The sequence below is a fragment of the Cryptomeria japonica genome, chromosome 8 (assembly GCF_030272615.1).
Source record: "Cryptomeria japonica chromosome 8, Sugi_1.0, whole genome shotgun sequence".
Lineage (NCBI taxonomy): Eukaryota > Viridiplantae > Streptophyta > Pinopsida > Cupressales > Cupressaceae > Cryptomeria > Cryptomeria japonica.
This window is the reverse complement of record NC_081412.1, coordinates 220,357,860-220,377,657: the sequence shown is the minus strand read 5'-3', so window position 1 is coordinate 220,377,657 and position 19,798 is coordinate 220,357,860. Positions and strand designations below refer to the sequence as shown.

At 35.9% G+C, this 19,798-nt stretch overlaps 1 protein-coding gene across 1 annotated transcript in view; it reads right to left on the bottom strand.

The window, feature by feature from the left end:
• Nucleotides 1-19,798, bottom strand: part of LOC131046244 (syntaxin-71) — a 69,286-nt gene that overhangs the window by 36,997 nt on the left and 12,491 nt on the right. Inside the window, exons 3-8 of the mRNA XM_057979929.2 lie at nt 17,783-17,954; nt 17,373-17,455; nt 12,014-12,082; nt 11,868-11,912; nt 11,692-11,754; nt 4,023-4,099 (exon numbers count right to left, since the gene is read on the bottom strand). Coding sequence (XP_057835912.1) covers nt 4,023-4,099; nt 11,692-11,754; nt 11,868-11,912; nt 12,014-12,082; nt 17,373-17,455; nt 17,783-17,954 — 509 coding nt within the window. The remainder of the gene's footprint in view (nt 1-4,022; nt 4,100-11,691; nt 11,755-11,867; nt 11,913-12,013; nt 12,083-17,372; nt 17,456-17,782; nt 17,955-19,798) is intronic.

The following is a 19,798-nucleotide window of genomic DNA, read 5'->3' as shown; positions in this document are numbered from 1 at the left end:
CCAAAAATTTACCAATAATTACATATTGAATTTAACATATAAGTATCAAGTCTTATGACAAAATTCTGAATTCAATCCAATCGTCAGCTGAATCCATATTTCTCCAAATCCCCAAGGGAGATGGATGTTGCTAGGGAGAGGCAGAGTAAATCCAGTCAAGAGATGCCCTAAGGGTGAAAGACTCCTCCTAAATCTCGGTTGCGTGCCCCAAGGATGACTGGACTGAGTCAAGTAATCTGGGACCTGAGAGAGAACTGGTGTCCAGCGCCCTAGATGAGCAAGAGCCTCTTCTGGGAAAAGGGACGGAATAGTTAGCAATTGGGGTTGGTTCTCTAGAGTTACTACAAAATAAGATTGAATTAGCTTTAATAAGGAGCATAACATCGATGTTATTTTAATAATGAACAGAGCATAATTAGGGGACATTACAGTACTCCCCACTCAAATATTGCTTGTCCGCAAGCAATGACACCACCTGGATACCAAATAAATCTTGGTGCATCTTCTTCAAATCTCCACTGCTCTAAACTGATGTAAACTCGATGATGCCCAAAGCTATGAAACATATTGACATAATTCCAATGTAGAAGAGCACCAACCCAAGCCTCGCTGTCATGAATCTGAACAGCGTGAAACCCATGAAATACATCACTCCATATGGTGAAGCCAACGCTCTTCGCATCAAGGATGCGATGTAGCTCCAACACTATACCACTTCCCCAAGAAGAAAGGATGATATAAGTCACCCAAATTTGATCCCATTGCCAAGCATGAAGTATCATCACATGAAAATATTATATTACTGCTATCTCCGTGTACCAAATCTGTCATGACATGAATAGAAGGAGATATACTGCTGCTGTCATCAACAGGATAATCTGATTTATCCCCATACCTCTCATTGGTATTTTCATCTTCAGGGTCAGCTAGCACACACTTGGCTGCCACAACTTTTGGGTTATCATTTTTGGTAGCCTTCAACAAAATTTGTTTACCTCCATGAGTAAGTTCAAGCTCCACGTTGTCGAAGTCTTGGATGTGCCTGCTAAGAGATTTCAACCATGATACTCCCAGAACTACTTCAGACCCATCAATTCCAACAACATAGTATTTATCTTCAAAAGTACAATCATTTAATTGAATGCTCAACCTTGGTATTCTTCTTGTGCAATTGATTTTGGTTCCGTCTGCCAACATGACGTTGAACCTGGAAAAGTTTTCTACTTGTAGTCTTTCCCTGACTAAAAAGTCCTCATCAATAAAGTTGTGTAGCACCACTGTCTAACATACACAACTTTTTGTCCTTTGACAATCCCATTTAACATGAAAAGATGATCTCTAGATCCACCAGATAGGGAAGCAAAAGTACCACGTGTTCTGTCATCATGCTCATTATCCTCATCGCTATCCCCATCAGATATCACCTCAATAAGATGAGCCTTGCCCTTACCAAGACATCTATGTCCTGGTTCCCAAGGTTCTTTGCAAGAAAAACAAAGGTTCTTTCTTCTTACTTCATTTCTTGACTATTTTTCTACCTTAGGAGATGTGTTCTTGGGCTGAACAGGAGTCTTCTCATCTGATTCATCATCTGATTTCTTATTCCTAAAGTTCTTCTTGTGTGGCTGAGAAGAAGGTGTGACCTCAAGGTCAAGAGCTAACCCAATGGCATCATGCAAGGTATTAGGCTTATGCACCTTGACCAACCCCCTTAGACCATCACTTAGAGCTTCTACAAACAACATAGTGATTTCTCCTTTCGGACATATTAGGAACCAAGACAGAATTATTTTGTAACTCATTAACGTATGTTTCCACATGTCCAAGTTGCTTGAGCTGGGCCAAATCCCTGTAATGACAGAAGTATTGGTTAGTCATGATGAAGTGATGGTTGATTAGGTGATTCAAGAGTGAAGATGCAATGAATGCTGGTTTCATATATTGGTGAATGATGATTGACTGAATGCTGATTTGATAGTATGAGTCGCTGATTGATTGTTTGGTTGATTTGATAATTGATAATTGCTTTTGTGGATCCATGAGTGATGAGTGATGATAGAGTTAGTGATCCTTGAATGCTTGGAATGATCTCTCCTTTATACTTTATTGGTGGAAGAGTCACCCACCTTTAATAACAATTGAGTCACCACTTTTAATTGCTGCTTTTGAGAATAATATATTATTCTCCAAATCGATCTCCCTTCCATTTCTTTCTCAAATAAACCTTCTTCCCTTTATATATTCCCATAAGAGGGAGGGGTCACATCTCTTCATCATGCCTGCCCTTTGGCAAGAGACACAACCTTTCACAATTTCCAACCTTTGAAATAGTACAACTCTTCATAATTCTTGTCCTTTGGAAGAGACACAAGCTTTCACAATCAACAAATTTGATCTATCATTTAGTGAAAGTGGGAGAAGCCCTACAATCCCTTGCACATGATTGCTTATGCATTGAAACCGAAATGGCACATACAAAGACCTAGCAGAGTTATCCTTATGGCTGAAGAGAGAATTCATTAGAGCAATTCAAAAGATGTCTAGTATTGAGGATGCCGCCACCACTCGTTGTGAATGGAACTAATTTGTCACACTTAAGGTATATGTAGAAGAGACAAAGTTAGATAGGGAGACTATGGCACAAAAAGACCTAAGACTGTGGACTTTAAACAGGCTTCATTCATTGACAACAACACTAACCACTCAACTCTTGTCCCAAGTTGATAGTTCTTCAGTTGTTCAGAGGAATTGGTTTACATACAACTAAATCCACTCTATCGAGAGGCACAAGCTTACCTCTAGGAGCTTGTAGTTGTACATAGCACCTTGTGTTATATAGCTTGCAACATGCTTATGTACAAGGAGAGTGCAACAACACTATAGGATGTAGAGCCAAACAAGCCAATGAAAATTGACAACAATCGGGCACAAAAAAAGTTGATTGGTGTCTATTTAGAGGAGCATGAGCTAGATGAGTCCTCCAATTCTAATAATAAATAGTCTGCATTGATCTTTCGGAAGGATGATTAGAGTCTTAAATCACTGAGGCACTGGCTAAATGTATTTCAATGTAATCATCATATTGAAAATTTGAATATAATAATATATTGATATTTGGCATTTTCAATGCATCAAAGTTAGTAGATTATAGTTTCAATTGCTATTTCTTAAACATTTTCTTATTACTAATTTTCAAAATTTGGGTCTATGGTCCCCCCATCCCTAAAACCCATCCTCGATGTCCCCCATGCTTCAATGTTATTCTAGGTAAGTATCTTAACATTCCTCGACCACAAGTATTTTTTGTTTAAAGTGGCATAGTCTATGCCCTTACACTATAAAGTTGCTAAAGAGAAAGTCAAACTATATTGCACGTTCGGTATGAAGCAGGTTGCAAATATTTATTCTATTGCTAATTTTGACTTGTCCCCTACTAAAAGAACTTTCAATGTATTATCATTTCATGGTTTATTTTGTGTATTGTGATTTTAAACCTAACATTCATAATATTGCATTGTTTTTTATGTTCAAAAGGACTTTTAATATAAACCATCTTCTCTACTGCAAGAATTCCAATTTTCCATTTGATTCCGTACTGTGATTGTTTTATAAATAGTCATACAGTGGTGTGTATAGAACAATACAAGATAAACGGGGAACCAGTTTTATCCAGTTGAATGGCTAAAGTTTCTCCCCATTTTTAATAGGTTCACCAAAAACCTAATTTCTATTTAAATTATATTTCCATGTCTATTTTTCCACCTAACAAAATAAAAATTAAAGGCCTGATTGTGTCTGCAAGACAATGTTAGTCAAAATGCACAATTTGAATCATCTTTAAAATTAGATCAATTTTTCTGCATCATTATACCTAATTCTGATGAGCTGTTATGGGGTAGATACATACAAGAATTTCATAAAGGGATTGGCAGTTTGAAAGTGCTCTCCAGTAAGATATGTCTGATTTTGAGCATCTAGACTTTTGATTCAAAACTAGAAAATAATCAGATAAATATACATACTTGTACAAATAGGCAGCGATTCCCAATATAATGCAAAGAAGAATAATATCTATACAGAAATTCCGACTGGACCGCATCTGCAAGAATTTCAAACAAACCCCGTGTATTAGAAAAAGCTAACATAAGTTCAAACTACAACAAAAATTAATTATTTTGCATAGAAAAAAATTCTTCTGTACACATCTATATTCTGTGGTTCGTATTCCTTCCCATTTTCATGCTGTCTATTTTATAATCTAACTAATCTGAAATAAAAAGAGAAACGTAAATTCTTCTTCTTCACCATGCTCAATCCAAAGGAGAATAAGAATACAATTGTTGTCAATTATCCCCGATTGATTCACAAAACTATCCTCACAAAGCAGACTAAAAATTGAGATATTTATTAGAAATGAATAGCATGAGCCATTATCAATGGACCTTTTGTCTAGTAGATTATAAGCTTCTCCTATCTATCTACTACTACATTAATCACTAAAATCAAACCTCAAAAATAGCATGTTGGAGGCAACTCTACAAAACAAAGAGAACAAAAGCTGCTTAGATTGTATAACACAATATACAGTTGGCCACAAAGTAGGGATAGAGAAACAATATGGATATCTCTTCTCCTTTGGTACAAAAGAAAAGCCATTTTTAGGCACATTGGACTGAAATATTGCCTATGCCAGTCTCTTTCACACATCGCCTCATCACAAATGGGGACCCCCTCTTTTGCTTTCAGTTTTAGGGTTTGACAGGTTAGATTGTTAGAAGTGATCCTTTTAGAGTGAGTAGGTTTGAGTTGATCTTGCATCCAGCATTTTGAAGATCAAGGATTCACATTTTTTTCGCTGGCTTTGATGTAAATGAGTACAAAAATGGCTAAGGCAAGTTGATTTTAGAGGTCAAACATTCTAAGTTTGCATTTTGGAGGACTATCATTGACCCCTCAAATGTGTGACTTAATCTTTTAACCACTGTCATTGACCCCTCAACTGTGCGACTTAAGCATTTTAGGCATTTCTTTGCTCCTAGAATCAGCAAACCAAGGTCTCGTATTGCATTGCTCTGATTGAGATCATCATTGTTTGACAAGTAAATTGCTAGGAAGATGGAGCAATATCAAGTAAGGAAGGAGATCGGCCACTTCAAAGATATCTCCAATCATGCTTCCAATGAGCATCGCAGGCATTTTGAATTGCATTTCCTTTGCCCATTTAAATGAATGACCTAAGGATAAAGTGATTTCCTTTGACATTATGAACGTACGACTAAGGCTTTAGATCATTTCCTTTGCTATGTGAAATGTGCGACATAAGGATTATACTATTTCCTTTGACCCCTTGAAAGTGCGACTTAAGAGATGAATCACTTTCTTTGCCATGCCAAATTTGCGACTTAAGTTGAATGATTTCCTTTGCCCCCAAAAAGTGCAACTTAAGGGATAATTGATTGTCATTGACAACTCAAAACAGCGAATTAAGGATGAGCGGCTGTCGTTGACCCCCAAGATTTGTGACTTAAGGAAGACGTTTTGTAAAGGGATGCATTGAATGGGCCCCACGATTTTAAAGAAGAGACATTTTATTTAAATTTGAATTTGAAGATTCAGGTCGGCCTTTTGTTTTAATTGCAATCGTTTAATTATGATCTCAAGTCGGCCTTGTGATGAGGTATCGCACCCTTTCAAGCAACTATAAAGTGGTGTTTGATCATTTCATTTGATCAAACACAAAATCGATATTGCAAATGCTCTCATGAAGGCAGTGATTCCAATCATACATATCAGTCAAATTTGTCATTGATAAAGAGCGAATCCATTACTTGGTGACAGCAATTTTTATCAAGACTAGGGCGAGGTCATTAAAGGTATCAAATTTAATCTTCATCCACAGCAGATTGACCTCTTTGATCAGCAAATTTGTCATCAAGGGTGGCGACATTGCATTTGCCAAACTTCAGCGATCTTGCCATTGATCAAACAGTGAATTTGGAAGCAAGATCATCACTTCTACATCGGCAATTGAATGAATTCCAAGCCTTTCACATTAGCAAAGCCTTAAGAGAAGGCAATTTTGCCAAAAGATCGATTTATTCAGAGATTGCCAGCCCATTTTTAATCAATTTGCAGGTCTGAATTAACTAATATTTTATCATCTTTATTGAAATCAGACCTTATCCAACGCTGGTATAACTTGTTGGTTATTGATTTTGATCAAAGGAAGCTTTGATCCATTGCATTCTAATCATCTAAACACATTTTTTAATTCATTAGCATAGATGGTTATCAATTTACAGGTCTGAATTAACTAATATTTGATCATCTTCATTGATCAGACCTTATTCAACGCTGGTATACCTTGTTGGTTATTGATTTTGATCAAAGGAGGCTTTAATCCATTGCATTCTAATCATCTAAACACATTTTTTAATTCATTAGCATAGATGGTTATGTTCAACTAGAATCGACTTTTGCAAGCTAGGGTTTTAGCATATGCACCTAGGGTTTTAAACAATATTAAAGATTTGATGAATTATCAGCTCTAGAGCAGAAATTCTTAGCCTAGGCAATAGATTTCCACTTGCAAGCATTCATATCAATCATATAGCTAACTTGGACAACTCTCACAGGTACAACATGGCTGGAGCACGAAAGACTCTCATCAAGGAGGACTCAAAGGGAGAGGCAATGGAGTCCAAGATTGCATCATTTTGGAGCAATGTAGGGGATATCAACCTTGGCCAAATCAACATGAAGTTTGAAGGACCATTGTATACCAACAAGCCTTTTGGATACTCCAAGATGATGATCGACTACAGAATAGTGAAAGCAGTAGGTTTCCCTCTAGCTGTGCAGTGCAATGAGTTGATCGTTGAGTGCGCCAAGCACTATGATACGAGGAAGAGGATGATAGTGGCACCCGATGGCAGAGAACTTGCCTATCTTTCTAAGGAAGCTATCGGTGGAGCCTTCCATATACCTTAATTCAACAACATGATCTACAAGAGCAAGGAGGCAATGCGAGCATTCTATGATGATAATCTCAACAAATGACTAGGCATAACCAACAAATATTGGCTATTGAAGAGCAGACTTAACCTATCCAAGATACTCACCAAGCTCCACAAAATCGACTTCAAGGAAGAATTCAGTGATTTGATCACTATGCTCAACCAAATTGTAGGAGCCCCTCAAGCTTCCCAATTCGAGAAGTGGATGTTCTACCTCATGGAGATCATATCGATTGGAAAGGAAAGGATCAACTGGGCGAGGATTATTAGCAATAACATTGACATACAACTCAAGAAGTTTGTGTGAACCAAGACATTCTACATGAGTTCATACATCATATACTCACTTGCCAGAGCTCACAAATATGCAAGATTAATCTATAGAGGTCCAATCGGTATGAGAACTGGAGAATTGAGAGCTTGTGAATCATACAAACAGTCGCATTACCCTGGCAAGATACATTAAAGGAGGGTGAATGATGCCTTCACTATGCACATCACAAGAACATTGCAACGTGGCATTCATCAAAGGTTATCCCCACAGGCGAAAGAGCAAATAGAGAAGTCCAGTGCTTGGTTTATCCAATTTCCCAAGTTCACATATATAAGAATACAAGGGTGCTCTTGCCCACCCTACATGCTATCCACTTGCACGCATTCATATCAATCGTAAAGCTAACTTGGACAAGCTAGTATTGCTTGAGTTGGTGAGGTAATTGATAACGTCCAACAAAGTTCAGAAGCATAAACACAACACAAGGATTCCATTTCCCATCTCAATCGGACAGTCACTAGAGGTGTGCCCATCTTTGCAAACGGCAGAGAAGGTGGATGAAGAATTGAAGTCTCTCCTCCTAATTCCATACTTTTCTAGAAACAACTTTGATCCCTAAGGTAGCATCAAGAGATCAAGTGGAAGAAGACACAAGCATAAGTTAGAGTTAGAAGATCATTTCATGAATGATAAGGATGATCTAGACATAAGGAAAAGAATGTGTTTGAGGCTACCGATTGACATTGTTAGAGCAAGCAAGGTCTTTGACATTCCCGATCAAGCACAAGACAGTGAAAGGTGCCTCCTACTAGTATATGAGCAAGAGAAAGATAAAGAAGTGAAGGTCAATTGGATTGAGGTAAAGATCACTAACCTGAAGGATCTAATGAAGCCAGTTTTATCATACGCAAGGCAATGGGTAGACGCTCAAATCCATGTATTGAAGAATCAAGGCACTCAACTGACATTTGAATTGATGGGAGAAGTAGAATATTCTGATGATGAGATAGAAAGCGAAAGCCAAAGTGGAAATGCCACCCAATTGGCACATTCCAAAGGATCCAAGCGGAAAGAAAGAAGAAGCATATGTCAAGTTCAGGACACCGCCCTTCTACCAGTGCCTCTTCCATGCATGAAATGGTAATGAATCAAGCAGTTGTCCAAAAAGATCGCCCACCTGAGTCGGTGGAATCTACAATTTAGAACAGTCGGTGTGAAAGGATGAACAAGGGAAAGCAACCATTGGGTCAAGGCAAGATAGTCTCGCCTAAGTCATTCAATGATAAGGTTGGCAGTAATGCATATGTGAGCATTGAAGATGAAGATCAAGAAGTAACATCTCCACCCCGAGAAGATCAGCAATTGAATGAAGTGCAAGTAGAAGAAGAGAAATGGGCTATCCCTACATGGCTTAGGGAGAGATTGGCGAAGGAAGTGATAATAACAAAGGAAGATCCCAATGAGTTAGACAACCTCCTGGATAGAACTCAAGGAACTGAGAAGAAGAAAGCAATAAAGATATCAAAGATGACAAGAGATGGTGAAGGATCCAGAATAATACAGATTGCCACTCCAAGAGTAGATGAGCCTGAAGACGAGATCACAAAAGAGGAGTATGACTTGGAGACTGTTGATTTAGGTCCTCCCACCACTGATCAAGCATTGGAAGACATGAATCATACAGTGAAGATAATCCATGACATGCTAAAGTTGGAAGTAGAAAAGAATAAAAAGTTGGAAAGAGGAAACAGTGTATTGAGAAGTCACCTACAGCAACTCAAGCAACCGCTGAGGCAGCATGATCCTTTGGCTACGCCACCGCCATTGCTTCCTCCCAACTCAGGTGATGATTTTGAAAAGATGAAAGTTTCGGCATAACTGATAGATACCTAGATCAGTAAGACTTTCAAAAGGGTGAATGCATCCATAAAGGAGCTAATAAAGATATTTGATAGAGCTATGGGGATTCTTGAAAGAACTCAAGCGCTTATGACAGCATATGATACTTTTGTTTACACCAAAGACTTCACCATACCCATTTTGCAAGAGTTGAAGAAGATGTTGAAGCAAACTTTGGTGAACGAAGGAGTATTGAAAAATGGACAATCACCTGATTTCCAGCAGTGGTGTAATTTGCTTTGCATAAGAAAGGTCATATTTGAAGATATCAGTGGTGGATGCACCAGGGTTGATCAAGCAATAAACTTGATACATGACAAGATCTTAGAAGTAGCCGAGATCATTCTTAAGAAAGAGAAGAATGAGGGAATTGATATTGATGTCGATCAGTTAGCTCAACGAGTGAAGTTCGTAATCTTTGGAACAAACGGATCACCTTCCGAGAGCTAGATGGACGATACACATTCATTCACCGTACTTGCCAACAAGACTTGAGATTTCGGGCTAGGATGGGAGACAACCTTTGCCTCAAGCTTGGATGAAGTCAGTTACTTGGAAGAACAATTGAAGAATTTACCTGCAGCTTCAATAACTGAGATTGAATCAATAACGTCCAGATTTGTTGAATTTGCAAAAAGAGAAAAGGATAAGGGCAACAAGATTCTAAAAGATACTTTGTTATGATCCTATGTGGCGTCAATTTTTCCTATTGGAGGATTTTTCCTCGTGTTTTGTGCCAAATGGATGTCATATTTCCATTGGTTAATATTAAATGATTCGCAATAAGTTAGGTATTTTGTCATAACAAACCCTAATTAGGGTTTAGGTGGCAAAAATTGGGCCCTCGATTTTGATTTAATCTTGGCCATTCATTGTAATTGAGAGCTCTATATAAGCTCAACTCATTTCATTGTAAAGGATCGATTAGAAGAGTTTTGAAGAATTGTTGTTCAATGCTGCAGAAATTAATAAAATCATTGAAGTTTTCGTGACTTATTGAGTTTTGGAGCATTTGCTTGTTTCTTCATCCTTTTATGAGAGAAGTTAATATTGAAAAGACTAAAAAAATTAGAATAGAATTTGCTTTTAAGTGTTTTAGATGAGTGAAAGATGCATGTGTACGATTGAAAGTGAAGCTCGTTGTTCATAATACTAGTACTCCATCGATGGTGAAGTATCCCACATAGTCGATTGAACTCTCAATTTAGCCAAAGGTTAACTTCAATTGCTATTTCATCATTGATGTGCTTCATCTTGAAGGTATCTATGCTTGTGATAATGATTTGAGAATCGCCAAGCTATCCCTAGAAGATTGCACTAGCGTTGTGGAGATGTTTAAAGCATGTCAAAGCAAAGCTTAGTCGAGCTTAGTTGAAGTTGTCCATTGTCTTGCATTCCTAGTATTAGCATAGCATTCCTAAACCTTGCTCCTTCTTCTTTTTTTCTATCAAAGATCAGTAGTAGTAGGAAAGAGCAATATTGCAACATCACTTGAAGAACGTCATTCCATTGAGCTTGAATTGAGCAAAGAACAACTACGTAAGTCCCCTTGCAAGTACAGCAAATACATCATACCATTGAAGCTATTCAACACCGTCAAGACTTGACATCGAGAACCTTGGAGTCGTCTCAAGTGATCCTTTTTGCCAATCTTCAGCATTTGTGAAGTCTTCGTTCAAGAGAGGATAGAGTATTCAATATTTTATTTTGAGTTCGATTGTGCATAAAAACACCATCAACATTTACCATGATCAATTGAAAGGGGAATAGGAATACAATCATTGCCAATTATCCCTGGTTGGCTCACACAACTATTCTCACAAAGTAGACGAAAAAGGAGATACTCATTAGGTATGAATAGCATAAGCTGTTACCTGATGAAACTTTTGTCTAGTAGATTCTTAGCTTCTCCTCTCCATCTACTACCACATTTATCACTAAAATCAAACCTCAAAAATAGTACATTGTAGGCAACTCTACAAAACAAGAACCAGAACAAAAATTGCTGAGATTGTATAACACAATATGAACATCTGCACTCTCCTTTGGTACCAAGGACAAGATATTTGCAGGCTCCTTAGACTGGAGTCAAGGTGGTTGCAAATGCCAATCTCTAATGTGCAAAATCAGACTGGCAAAAATAACTAAATGAAGTTCAAATACTTAATCCAAATCCTCGTTCACAACTTCCACAAGGCATAACCAAGCAACATGTTGAAGATACAAACTTCCTCCCATAAAAACAACTGTTATATGAAAAAATTTGGGATATGTATGATGGTATAATGCCCATCTGTAGTATTAGCTAGCAATAAATTCTTTCCAGATTTTTTGTTAGATCATTTTCTGCCCTCCCATATGATTTTTGACATATTACTACTTCAAAATAAGAAATACCATCATGGTTATCTATTGGGAAACAAAGAATAATTATACCAATACCTGTTTGTTTATCAAGATTCATAGCATGGAAGTATAAGCACAGAAAAAAGTCTTGATTACCTTAGTAACCGTCTCTTTCAATCTAACATTTGTGTTCTTTAGGTCCGCTGTTGCTTTTTCAACCTAAAATATGAAAATAAGTGAAAAATCAACATTAGTTTTAATGGATAAGGATATTCAATCTCCACTGTTATCGATTATTGACATAGTGCAATAATTGGAAATGAAACGTTAACCTTTGTATCAATCTCATCCATCAAGGGCACTTGTCTATCCAGCTCCTGCAATAAACAGAAAGAAGAATATATCATACCATACATAGGATAATAGTTTAAGTTCTACACATAATTAGCACTAACATAACTAAAAGAAAGAAATTAACCTCATTTATGTCCTGGGCCATGTTCTTCAGTGTAGCAAGCCCCTCTCCAATCATATCTAATCCTTGATCCTGTGGTCATCCATGACATTGAAATAAGATAATGAGATTGTTACACTCTTGTATAATTACAATTTTTAGAACAACATCCATTTTCATAATGGTAAAATTTCCTAGCTTAATTGAATAAAGTATTAAACAATTTATATACAAATTGCATGGATTAAATATATCCTCTGGACAGATATACTTCAGTGTTTTGAATGTACTCAAAGAGAACACAATTCAGGAATGTATGTTAAGGCTATAAAGGAAGGGAAAAAAAAATATCCCTTTTTAAAAAAAAATGATATCCTTTAAAGGGAAAAACATGTGGATTCTTTTTTCTCACTACTCAAGATTGAATGATGGATTATAAATCACAAAGAATTACCCTATGGATTATAAATCGTTCTGGAGTTTGACCCATAGTTCAAAAACTCAGCAGACCCCCTCCCAAAAAAAACTGGGACTTATTAAACTTAGCAAAAAAATTTAACATTAAAAACACACAAGTTTGTAAAATAATCTTAAAAACGTGCATAAAATGAATTTACAATTGTCATAAGTAGTTTTTCCTTCATCTATAGATCAAAAAATGAATTAAATTCACATCCTAGTGTCATATTGTCACATGATTATAATGTAAAAATTATATTAAACTCACAAGCTTTCTGTTAGTCATTTTACATTTTTTAGGTGATTACTTGCCAGAAACATGCTGCCATGTTTTTTAGCAATTTACTTCTCGACCCTAATCTGCACACAAGTACTCATGAATCAGATAATAAATTTGGGAAAGCAATGACCAGTTTATTATTGAAAGAAGAATTCAATGAATCAATAGATACAAAGAGAAGTCAATTATGACATTCACTAACAGGCCAAGCATACTCAACCAACTACCCAAATATCTATGTTGATTATAATGTGTTATAATTACTAACATTTATACAATGATGTAATGTTTATTTATGCATTCTTATATTATTCCAACAACCACCTCCCCTACCCCCTTATTACATCATGTTCTCCATAGTACAACTCAAGAAGTTTCGAAAAGCTTCAATCTTCACTGTTATAGGTGATTTTGTAAAGATGTCAGCACATTGCCCCCGAATTTAACAATAGCAGAGCTAAATATTTTATTGGTACACATGCTCAGAAATGAAGTAGCACTGAACCTCAATGCATGTCGTGCACTCATGAAAAAATTGATTACAAACAAGCTTCAGCACTCCCTAATTGTCATGAAACAGAACTATAAGTCATTTCTAAAGCACACCCATTTTTGTAAATATTTGAATTTAACCATATCACCTTGCAAATAGCTCCACCAACTGCATGATATTCTACTTTCGTAGAAGAACAACATTTAATGGTGTACACTTCTGGATTCGATCGTGTGAGAATTTTTGCATCAACGTTTCAGATCACACTCCATGATCCATCATTAGGAATATGCTCTCTATCTTCCTAATGATGGATCACGGAGTGTGATCCGAAACGTTGATGCGAAAATTCTCACACAATCGAATCCAGAAGCATACACCATTAATCAAATGGATTGTGGAAATCTACTGATGTTGAGAGCAACATTTGTTTACCTTTTACTCTCCCATGATATCAAACCAAATCATAACAGAAAACAAAGTCTAAAGTAGACTTCATGTAATACAAAGTTACAAACACTTAAAAACGCTTGCATCATTTGCATCCATGTATCCTATCAAAGAAAAATATTCACCCGATTTATATTCCAACCACATACTCCAATGTATCATAAATATACCTCAAAACTCATTTTGTTGCTTTACAGCATGAAACTTTAAATTTAGGTGTTGGTGTTGGAAATAAGCCACACCCAGACCGACGATGGACTGGTTCAAGAGGGGCCAGTAGCTCAGTGGTAGAGCACTCCAGCAGCGTATGGAAGGTCCTAGGTTCGAGTCCTAGATGGTCCATGTCTCAACATTAGGCATGAACCTCAAAACATAACTAATGGTATAGCTACTATCTAGCCTAGTCTGGGTCAAAGTAAATGAGACTCCTTGTCAAATGATGATAAAAATTTGCATTCACCTGAGATGATGGATCATGCCTAGAAAGTTAGAATCTTGTCTACATTGGTGTAACATGGGCTTGCATCTTCCAACCTAAATTTCTCAAACAACGTCTTAGTGTATTTCCTCTGAGATAAAAAATTTGGTTCTTCTTTTGCGACACTTCAAATCCAAGACAATAATCTAGTAGCCCAAAAAAATTATGTCAAACATTCATTTGAGATCATTCTTTGTTGCTTCAATCATCTAATAAGAACTCCTAGTGATGAATAGATCATTAACGTCTAATAGCAAAATCAAAATCTCCCCCCTTGCTCTTTGGGTTTGAGTTTGGGATCACAAGGATTTCTAGTGAATCCATGACTAAGGAGATGCCCATTGATCTTGGTGTACAAGGCTCCAAGCACCTCTTTCAGATTGTATAGGGATTTCACAAGTCTACACATTTTTTCATTATTGTCCAAGTGTAGTATACCCATCAAGTTGATTCATTTACATTTCTTTGAGATCTCCATTGAGGAAGGCGCTTTTAACATCCATTTAAAAAACATGCCAACCAAATTCAATTGGCAAATGTTTCTTTATAGTCAATGCCTTCTTTTTGTAACATTTAGCCACAAGTTGGCCTTTGTACTTGTCAATGCTACAATCTGCTTTTTATTTGATTTTGAAGACCCATTTGGATCCAACAGCTTTCTTCTTTGGTGGAAGATCAAGTTACCAATTGTTATTCCCCATCAATGTCTGATATTCTACATCCATGGCATATTTCCATGGTTGCGACTCAAGGCCTGATTTATGGTTTCTAGTTCTAAATTTTCAATTATTGCACATAAGAGCCAAATTAAACTTCTTCACAAAACTTGTTGCGAGTCTTTGGCCCAATGTTTGTCATGTCTGGGTCTACATCAAACTTTGTAATACATTAACAATAAGAAGTCAATTATCACATAACTGACCATGCCCACCATACCCAGCCAACTACCCAATTACCCGTGTTAATATTAATATGTAATTATTAGCATTTAGCACACAATCAAGTTTTTCTCTAATACAATAATGATTCGGGAAAGCAATGAGAAGTTTATTACTGAAGGAAAAATTTAATATATACAAGAAGCTATCGCATTAACTGACAGGACCAAGCATACCCAACCTACTACCCAATTACTCATGTTAATAATAATATGTAACTATTAACATTTAACACGTGATCAAGTTTTACACTAATACCATAATAATTTGGGAAGGCAATGAACAGTTTATTATTGAAGGAAAAAATCAAGATATACAGCAAGAAGTCAGTTATCACATTAACTCAGCAGCCAAACATACCTAACCAACTACCCAGTTACCTTTGTAAATAATAATAATAATAATATGTAATTATTAACATTTAGACAATGATGTAATAATTTACTCATGCATTATCATATTATACCAACATCAGGCTAGTACTCGCTGAGGTTTTAATCAATGCTTTTAACAAACAAGTCAGAGACAGCAAAAAGACCCACCATCAATCAAACATGTGTGTGCGAGCTGCTTTACAATGAATTATTATATATCGTAATACATATACACTGTAAGGTTTAAAATCAGTATGCATAAAGTGTTTCAATGGCCACAGATGAAAATGGACATATGGACACCTTTCATCAACATTCCTCGGACACGGTTTAAACAGCATGAGATAGAAGCAGTCAGTTAATGAATACGATTGACACCATTGCAAAAAGAGCAGTATACTGTACATATCTAAACTTTGATATAATGTAAACCTTCTTTGACCTTAAGATGAAATTACAAGTATTTTCACAGATCTAAATCTAAGCTTTACCTTGAGATTTTCAGGAAATATAACATGTACAACTTTGTTTGAGATTTGTGCATATATAAACAAGCAATCCCTTTAGGATTTGAATTTCTCTTTCAGTCTACCTATTTATTATAGGAATGAAAAAAAAGGCAAACTATCAAGATGAGCCCTAATGAAGCTTACTGTGAACAAAAAACAACATGAAAAGCAAAAGAATTAAGAGGATGAGGAATTGATTGCTTGTAAAGGAAATGTAATCCTTCACCTACTCGAGCCAAAACAACAGTTGGAAGATATCGAAGAGTCAAAAGAAGAGGAACAAGAAAACAAGACTACAAAGGTTGCAGCATATTGGCATCTACATCAACTCAGAAAGTACAAAACATTAAGGCATAACATAGACCATTAGGAGCAAAAAATTATGGGCAAATTTGGAATTGAAGATGCAGTGGCTACAGATATACACATCAATGGAGCAACAACCATTAGCACATTGCATCAAAGTATCAGAACAGGAGAATGGCACCATCAAGGACCAGCACAAAAGATTATATGAATGGATGAATGAACATGGTACCATATGTATGCAAATTGGGCTAATCATAATGTCCGATTTTCTCACATGCTTCAGGGGTGGAGTGTTGGGTGATGGTCATGGTCACACCTAAGCCCACAATAGTATGATGAATATGATGTTATGGGGAGTAAAATTTAGGCAAGAATACACCTTGGTTTAGTTATATTGTGTCTGATGAGTGACTATTGTGCTGATCAAATATGTGATGTGTGGAATATGACTTTATAGAGGTTATATATAAGAGACTAATACTATCATAAAGAAGAATTGCATTGATTCCTTGACTATACAGTATTGGACAGGGTTAGGTGGTTTGTTTTAACTCTCAGCAGGAATCCAGTGAAGTGAATACTTCCTTTAAGGAGTATTTTGTATATCGTAACACCACCTCGAGGCAATTCTTCTGGAGTGTACCAAATAGTAGGGTACATTAGTAACCAGTCCCACCATACACCTCTTTAGCTGTGTGTTTCTATTACATTTCAGTATAGTTTCTCGCGTTGTACAATGATTGATTTTAACCCTGTCAAATGAAACTGTATCCACACTTAATACACTTAAAGGTTATTCCATTCAAGTGCTCACTAAAAGTTATAATTTTTTACAATTCCATTCTCAGGTTAATTGTGTACTATAGTTGAAACTAACATAGACAAAAATATAAGCAATGCAAATGTCCATTTCATTTGGTCAATGAAGAATAATAATGATAAAACTAATAACAATGTTGTTCCATTCAAAGTGATTCACCTAGGTTATTAGAAATGTCACTAAGTTTATTCTCGCAACAGCCAAACATAGTCCAGACTCCAAATAAATGCAAACTGATGACTGTCTGCATGTCAAAGACAATGAATTCCTTACCTGCCTGGCTTTTCGCATTTCATAATCTTGTCTAAATTGACTAGATTCCTCAGTTTGCTCAAAGTATTCAGTGTGCATCCCACCTAACACATCATTAGAAACAACCCAACAATGTTAAAATGTAACAATCCAAAGTTTCAAGCAATATTTCAACTTTGGCATTATTACCTATTACAGTATCACAATTACAAGTTAATAAAACTAAAACCATTCAAAGCTTATGTTTCAAAGTGAACAAAGTGAAACCATTCAAAGCTTATGTTTCAACTTCAAGAAAGCAACTTTTTAAAAGTATTATATTATTCATTTTCTACTTAATATTACTTTATATAAATATAACACATTCAACTAATTTAGAATGCAAAACAAACACACAAGTCTGGAAAGAAGCTATAGAAATTCTTCTATACCTGAATTTGAGTCTATTTTGATTTCTGTACGTGTACGTGCAGTTGATGTCTTCACTCCTCCAACTCGTTGGGTGCCTGTGGTTGTTCCATCAGGTATGGAGTTAATCTTATCTTCTAGAGCTATGACCAAATCATTGCGAGCGATAAGCTCTTCCTTTGAAAGCCCTTTAACCTAATCCACAGCAATATGAGATAGAAAACATAATTAGTGCAAGAAATTAAAGACAAAAAGTATCTGAAACTTTAGACAATTGCATAGCTATTAGCATTAGGAGTTGCCATTATCTTGCTACAACATCAACGTTATTCTTCAAAACTACAAGGCATATATCATTTTAAGCCAAAATATAAATCTAAATATGAGACAATAATCCAGTTCTTACTCTAGACAAAATTTCATTCATAGTGAAATGTATAGAGTTATGTTTCCTAAGACATAAGTTCAATGATGGAACAAAAAGTGTAGAACTGATAATTGAAGGCTGCAGAAAACCATGTACTTAATAAACAAACAGCATTGTATTGATACATAAAGTCAATAATGCAAAACAGAATGTTATAGAAATATTTGCTCGCCAAAACCCATGATAAAAGCCTCCTCTATGGGCCTTAGAGTTGTATGGTATATGCATATAGAGTTTCAAACCATAGGGTTCATATTATACTGAATCTACCCAATTCAAGAAGGGCCTTCCTTCTCTAAAGGCATGTACAATTTATACTAACAATTTGTTGTTCATAAGATTATATTAATGATTTCTTGTTTAAAGATAGCTAACAGAGGCCAACCAGTAGCAAGATAGAAAAAGGATTGTATTTAGCTTTGCCTTGAGATTTTCAGGAAATATAACATGGCATGTATTTTTTAAAATGTCAAATTCGTGTAAGGCAAATTTAATCATAAATCTTTTTCCGAACTTTTTCCCCTTCCCAAAATTCACCTGAATTTTATTGTTGCTGAACACAAACAAAAACTCATGCCTATAATTGAACAAGCTTTCAATTTATGAATATCTCTTTAATAAAATTATGTTCTCTAATCTTTGTTCTAGAATAACATTATTTATTTGCTTATGTTAATTTAAGCACAAACTATTGCATATCAGTTTGTTTGGAACTTTGGTCCACTAATAACCTATGGTTTGAGATATGCATATGATCCAATAGAAAGTTAAGGGTTCTCAAGAATCCACCATTGATCTAGTGGCTTAATGGAATTCCTATAACCTTTTAGTTTTATCACATCACTAGCCTTCATAGTTACTTCAATGACTTGTTTAAGGAATCCACCCTAGTTCAAGAACTCAAATTCAGCAAGTCCAAATTTTTATTCAGTCTAGGAGCTTGAAAAAAACTCAGCATATTAAAAATATATATAAACTTTAATAATGCATGACAAACATAAAGAATGGACTTAGTCCATTTCATCATAGTAGCATTACTCAGAATCAGGACTTCCTTGACAAACAAAAAGTATAAATGGAATTCAATTACTTGGGATTAAACCAGGAAAATTCTGGAAACTAAAAAATGCTGAAATATTCATAAAAACAGTTGCAGCAGGGGGGCAGGGGGTACATGTTGTTCTTTGTTATTTCAAGCCAAATAAACAGAAAAAAAATGCAGACTTTAAAAATTCCAATATGCAGAGATGTGTGTGGGCCAGCATTTCTGGAACATTGGTCAATCAATCTTCAGAACTTTTTCTTGGAATCCAGACTTGAACCCTTCAGATTTCATTGTTTATAGTTTAACCTTCTCCTAAACGGATTGAGGTTCACGATGATCTTCCTTAGCTCTACTATTTGTGACCCATCTTTGAAACCCATAACAAAAGTATCGTAGGTTGACAAGATGGGATCCACCCTGCCACTTCTTCATGTAAGGGCTGTAATCTCTATCAAGAATGATGGTGGTGTTCAAGAGGTCATTTTTTTAAATTTGAAAATAAGTCTGATAAGATGTTTCAATGTGAAGTTAAGAAATAAGGAGGGTTTTATTTCTATTTTTTGTGTA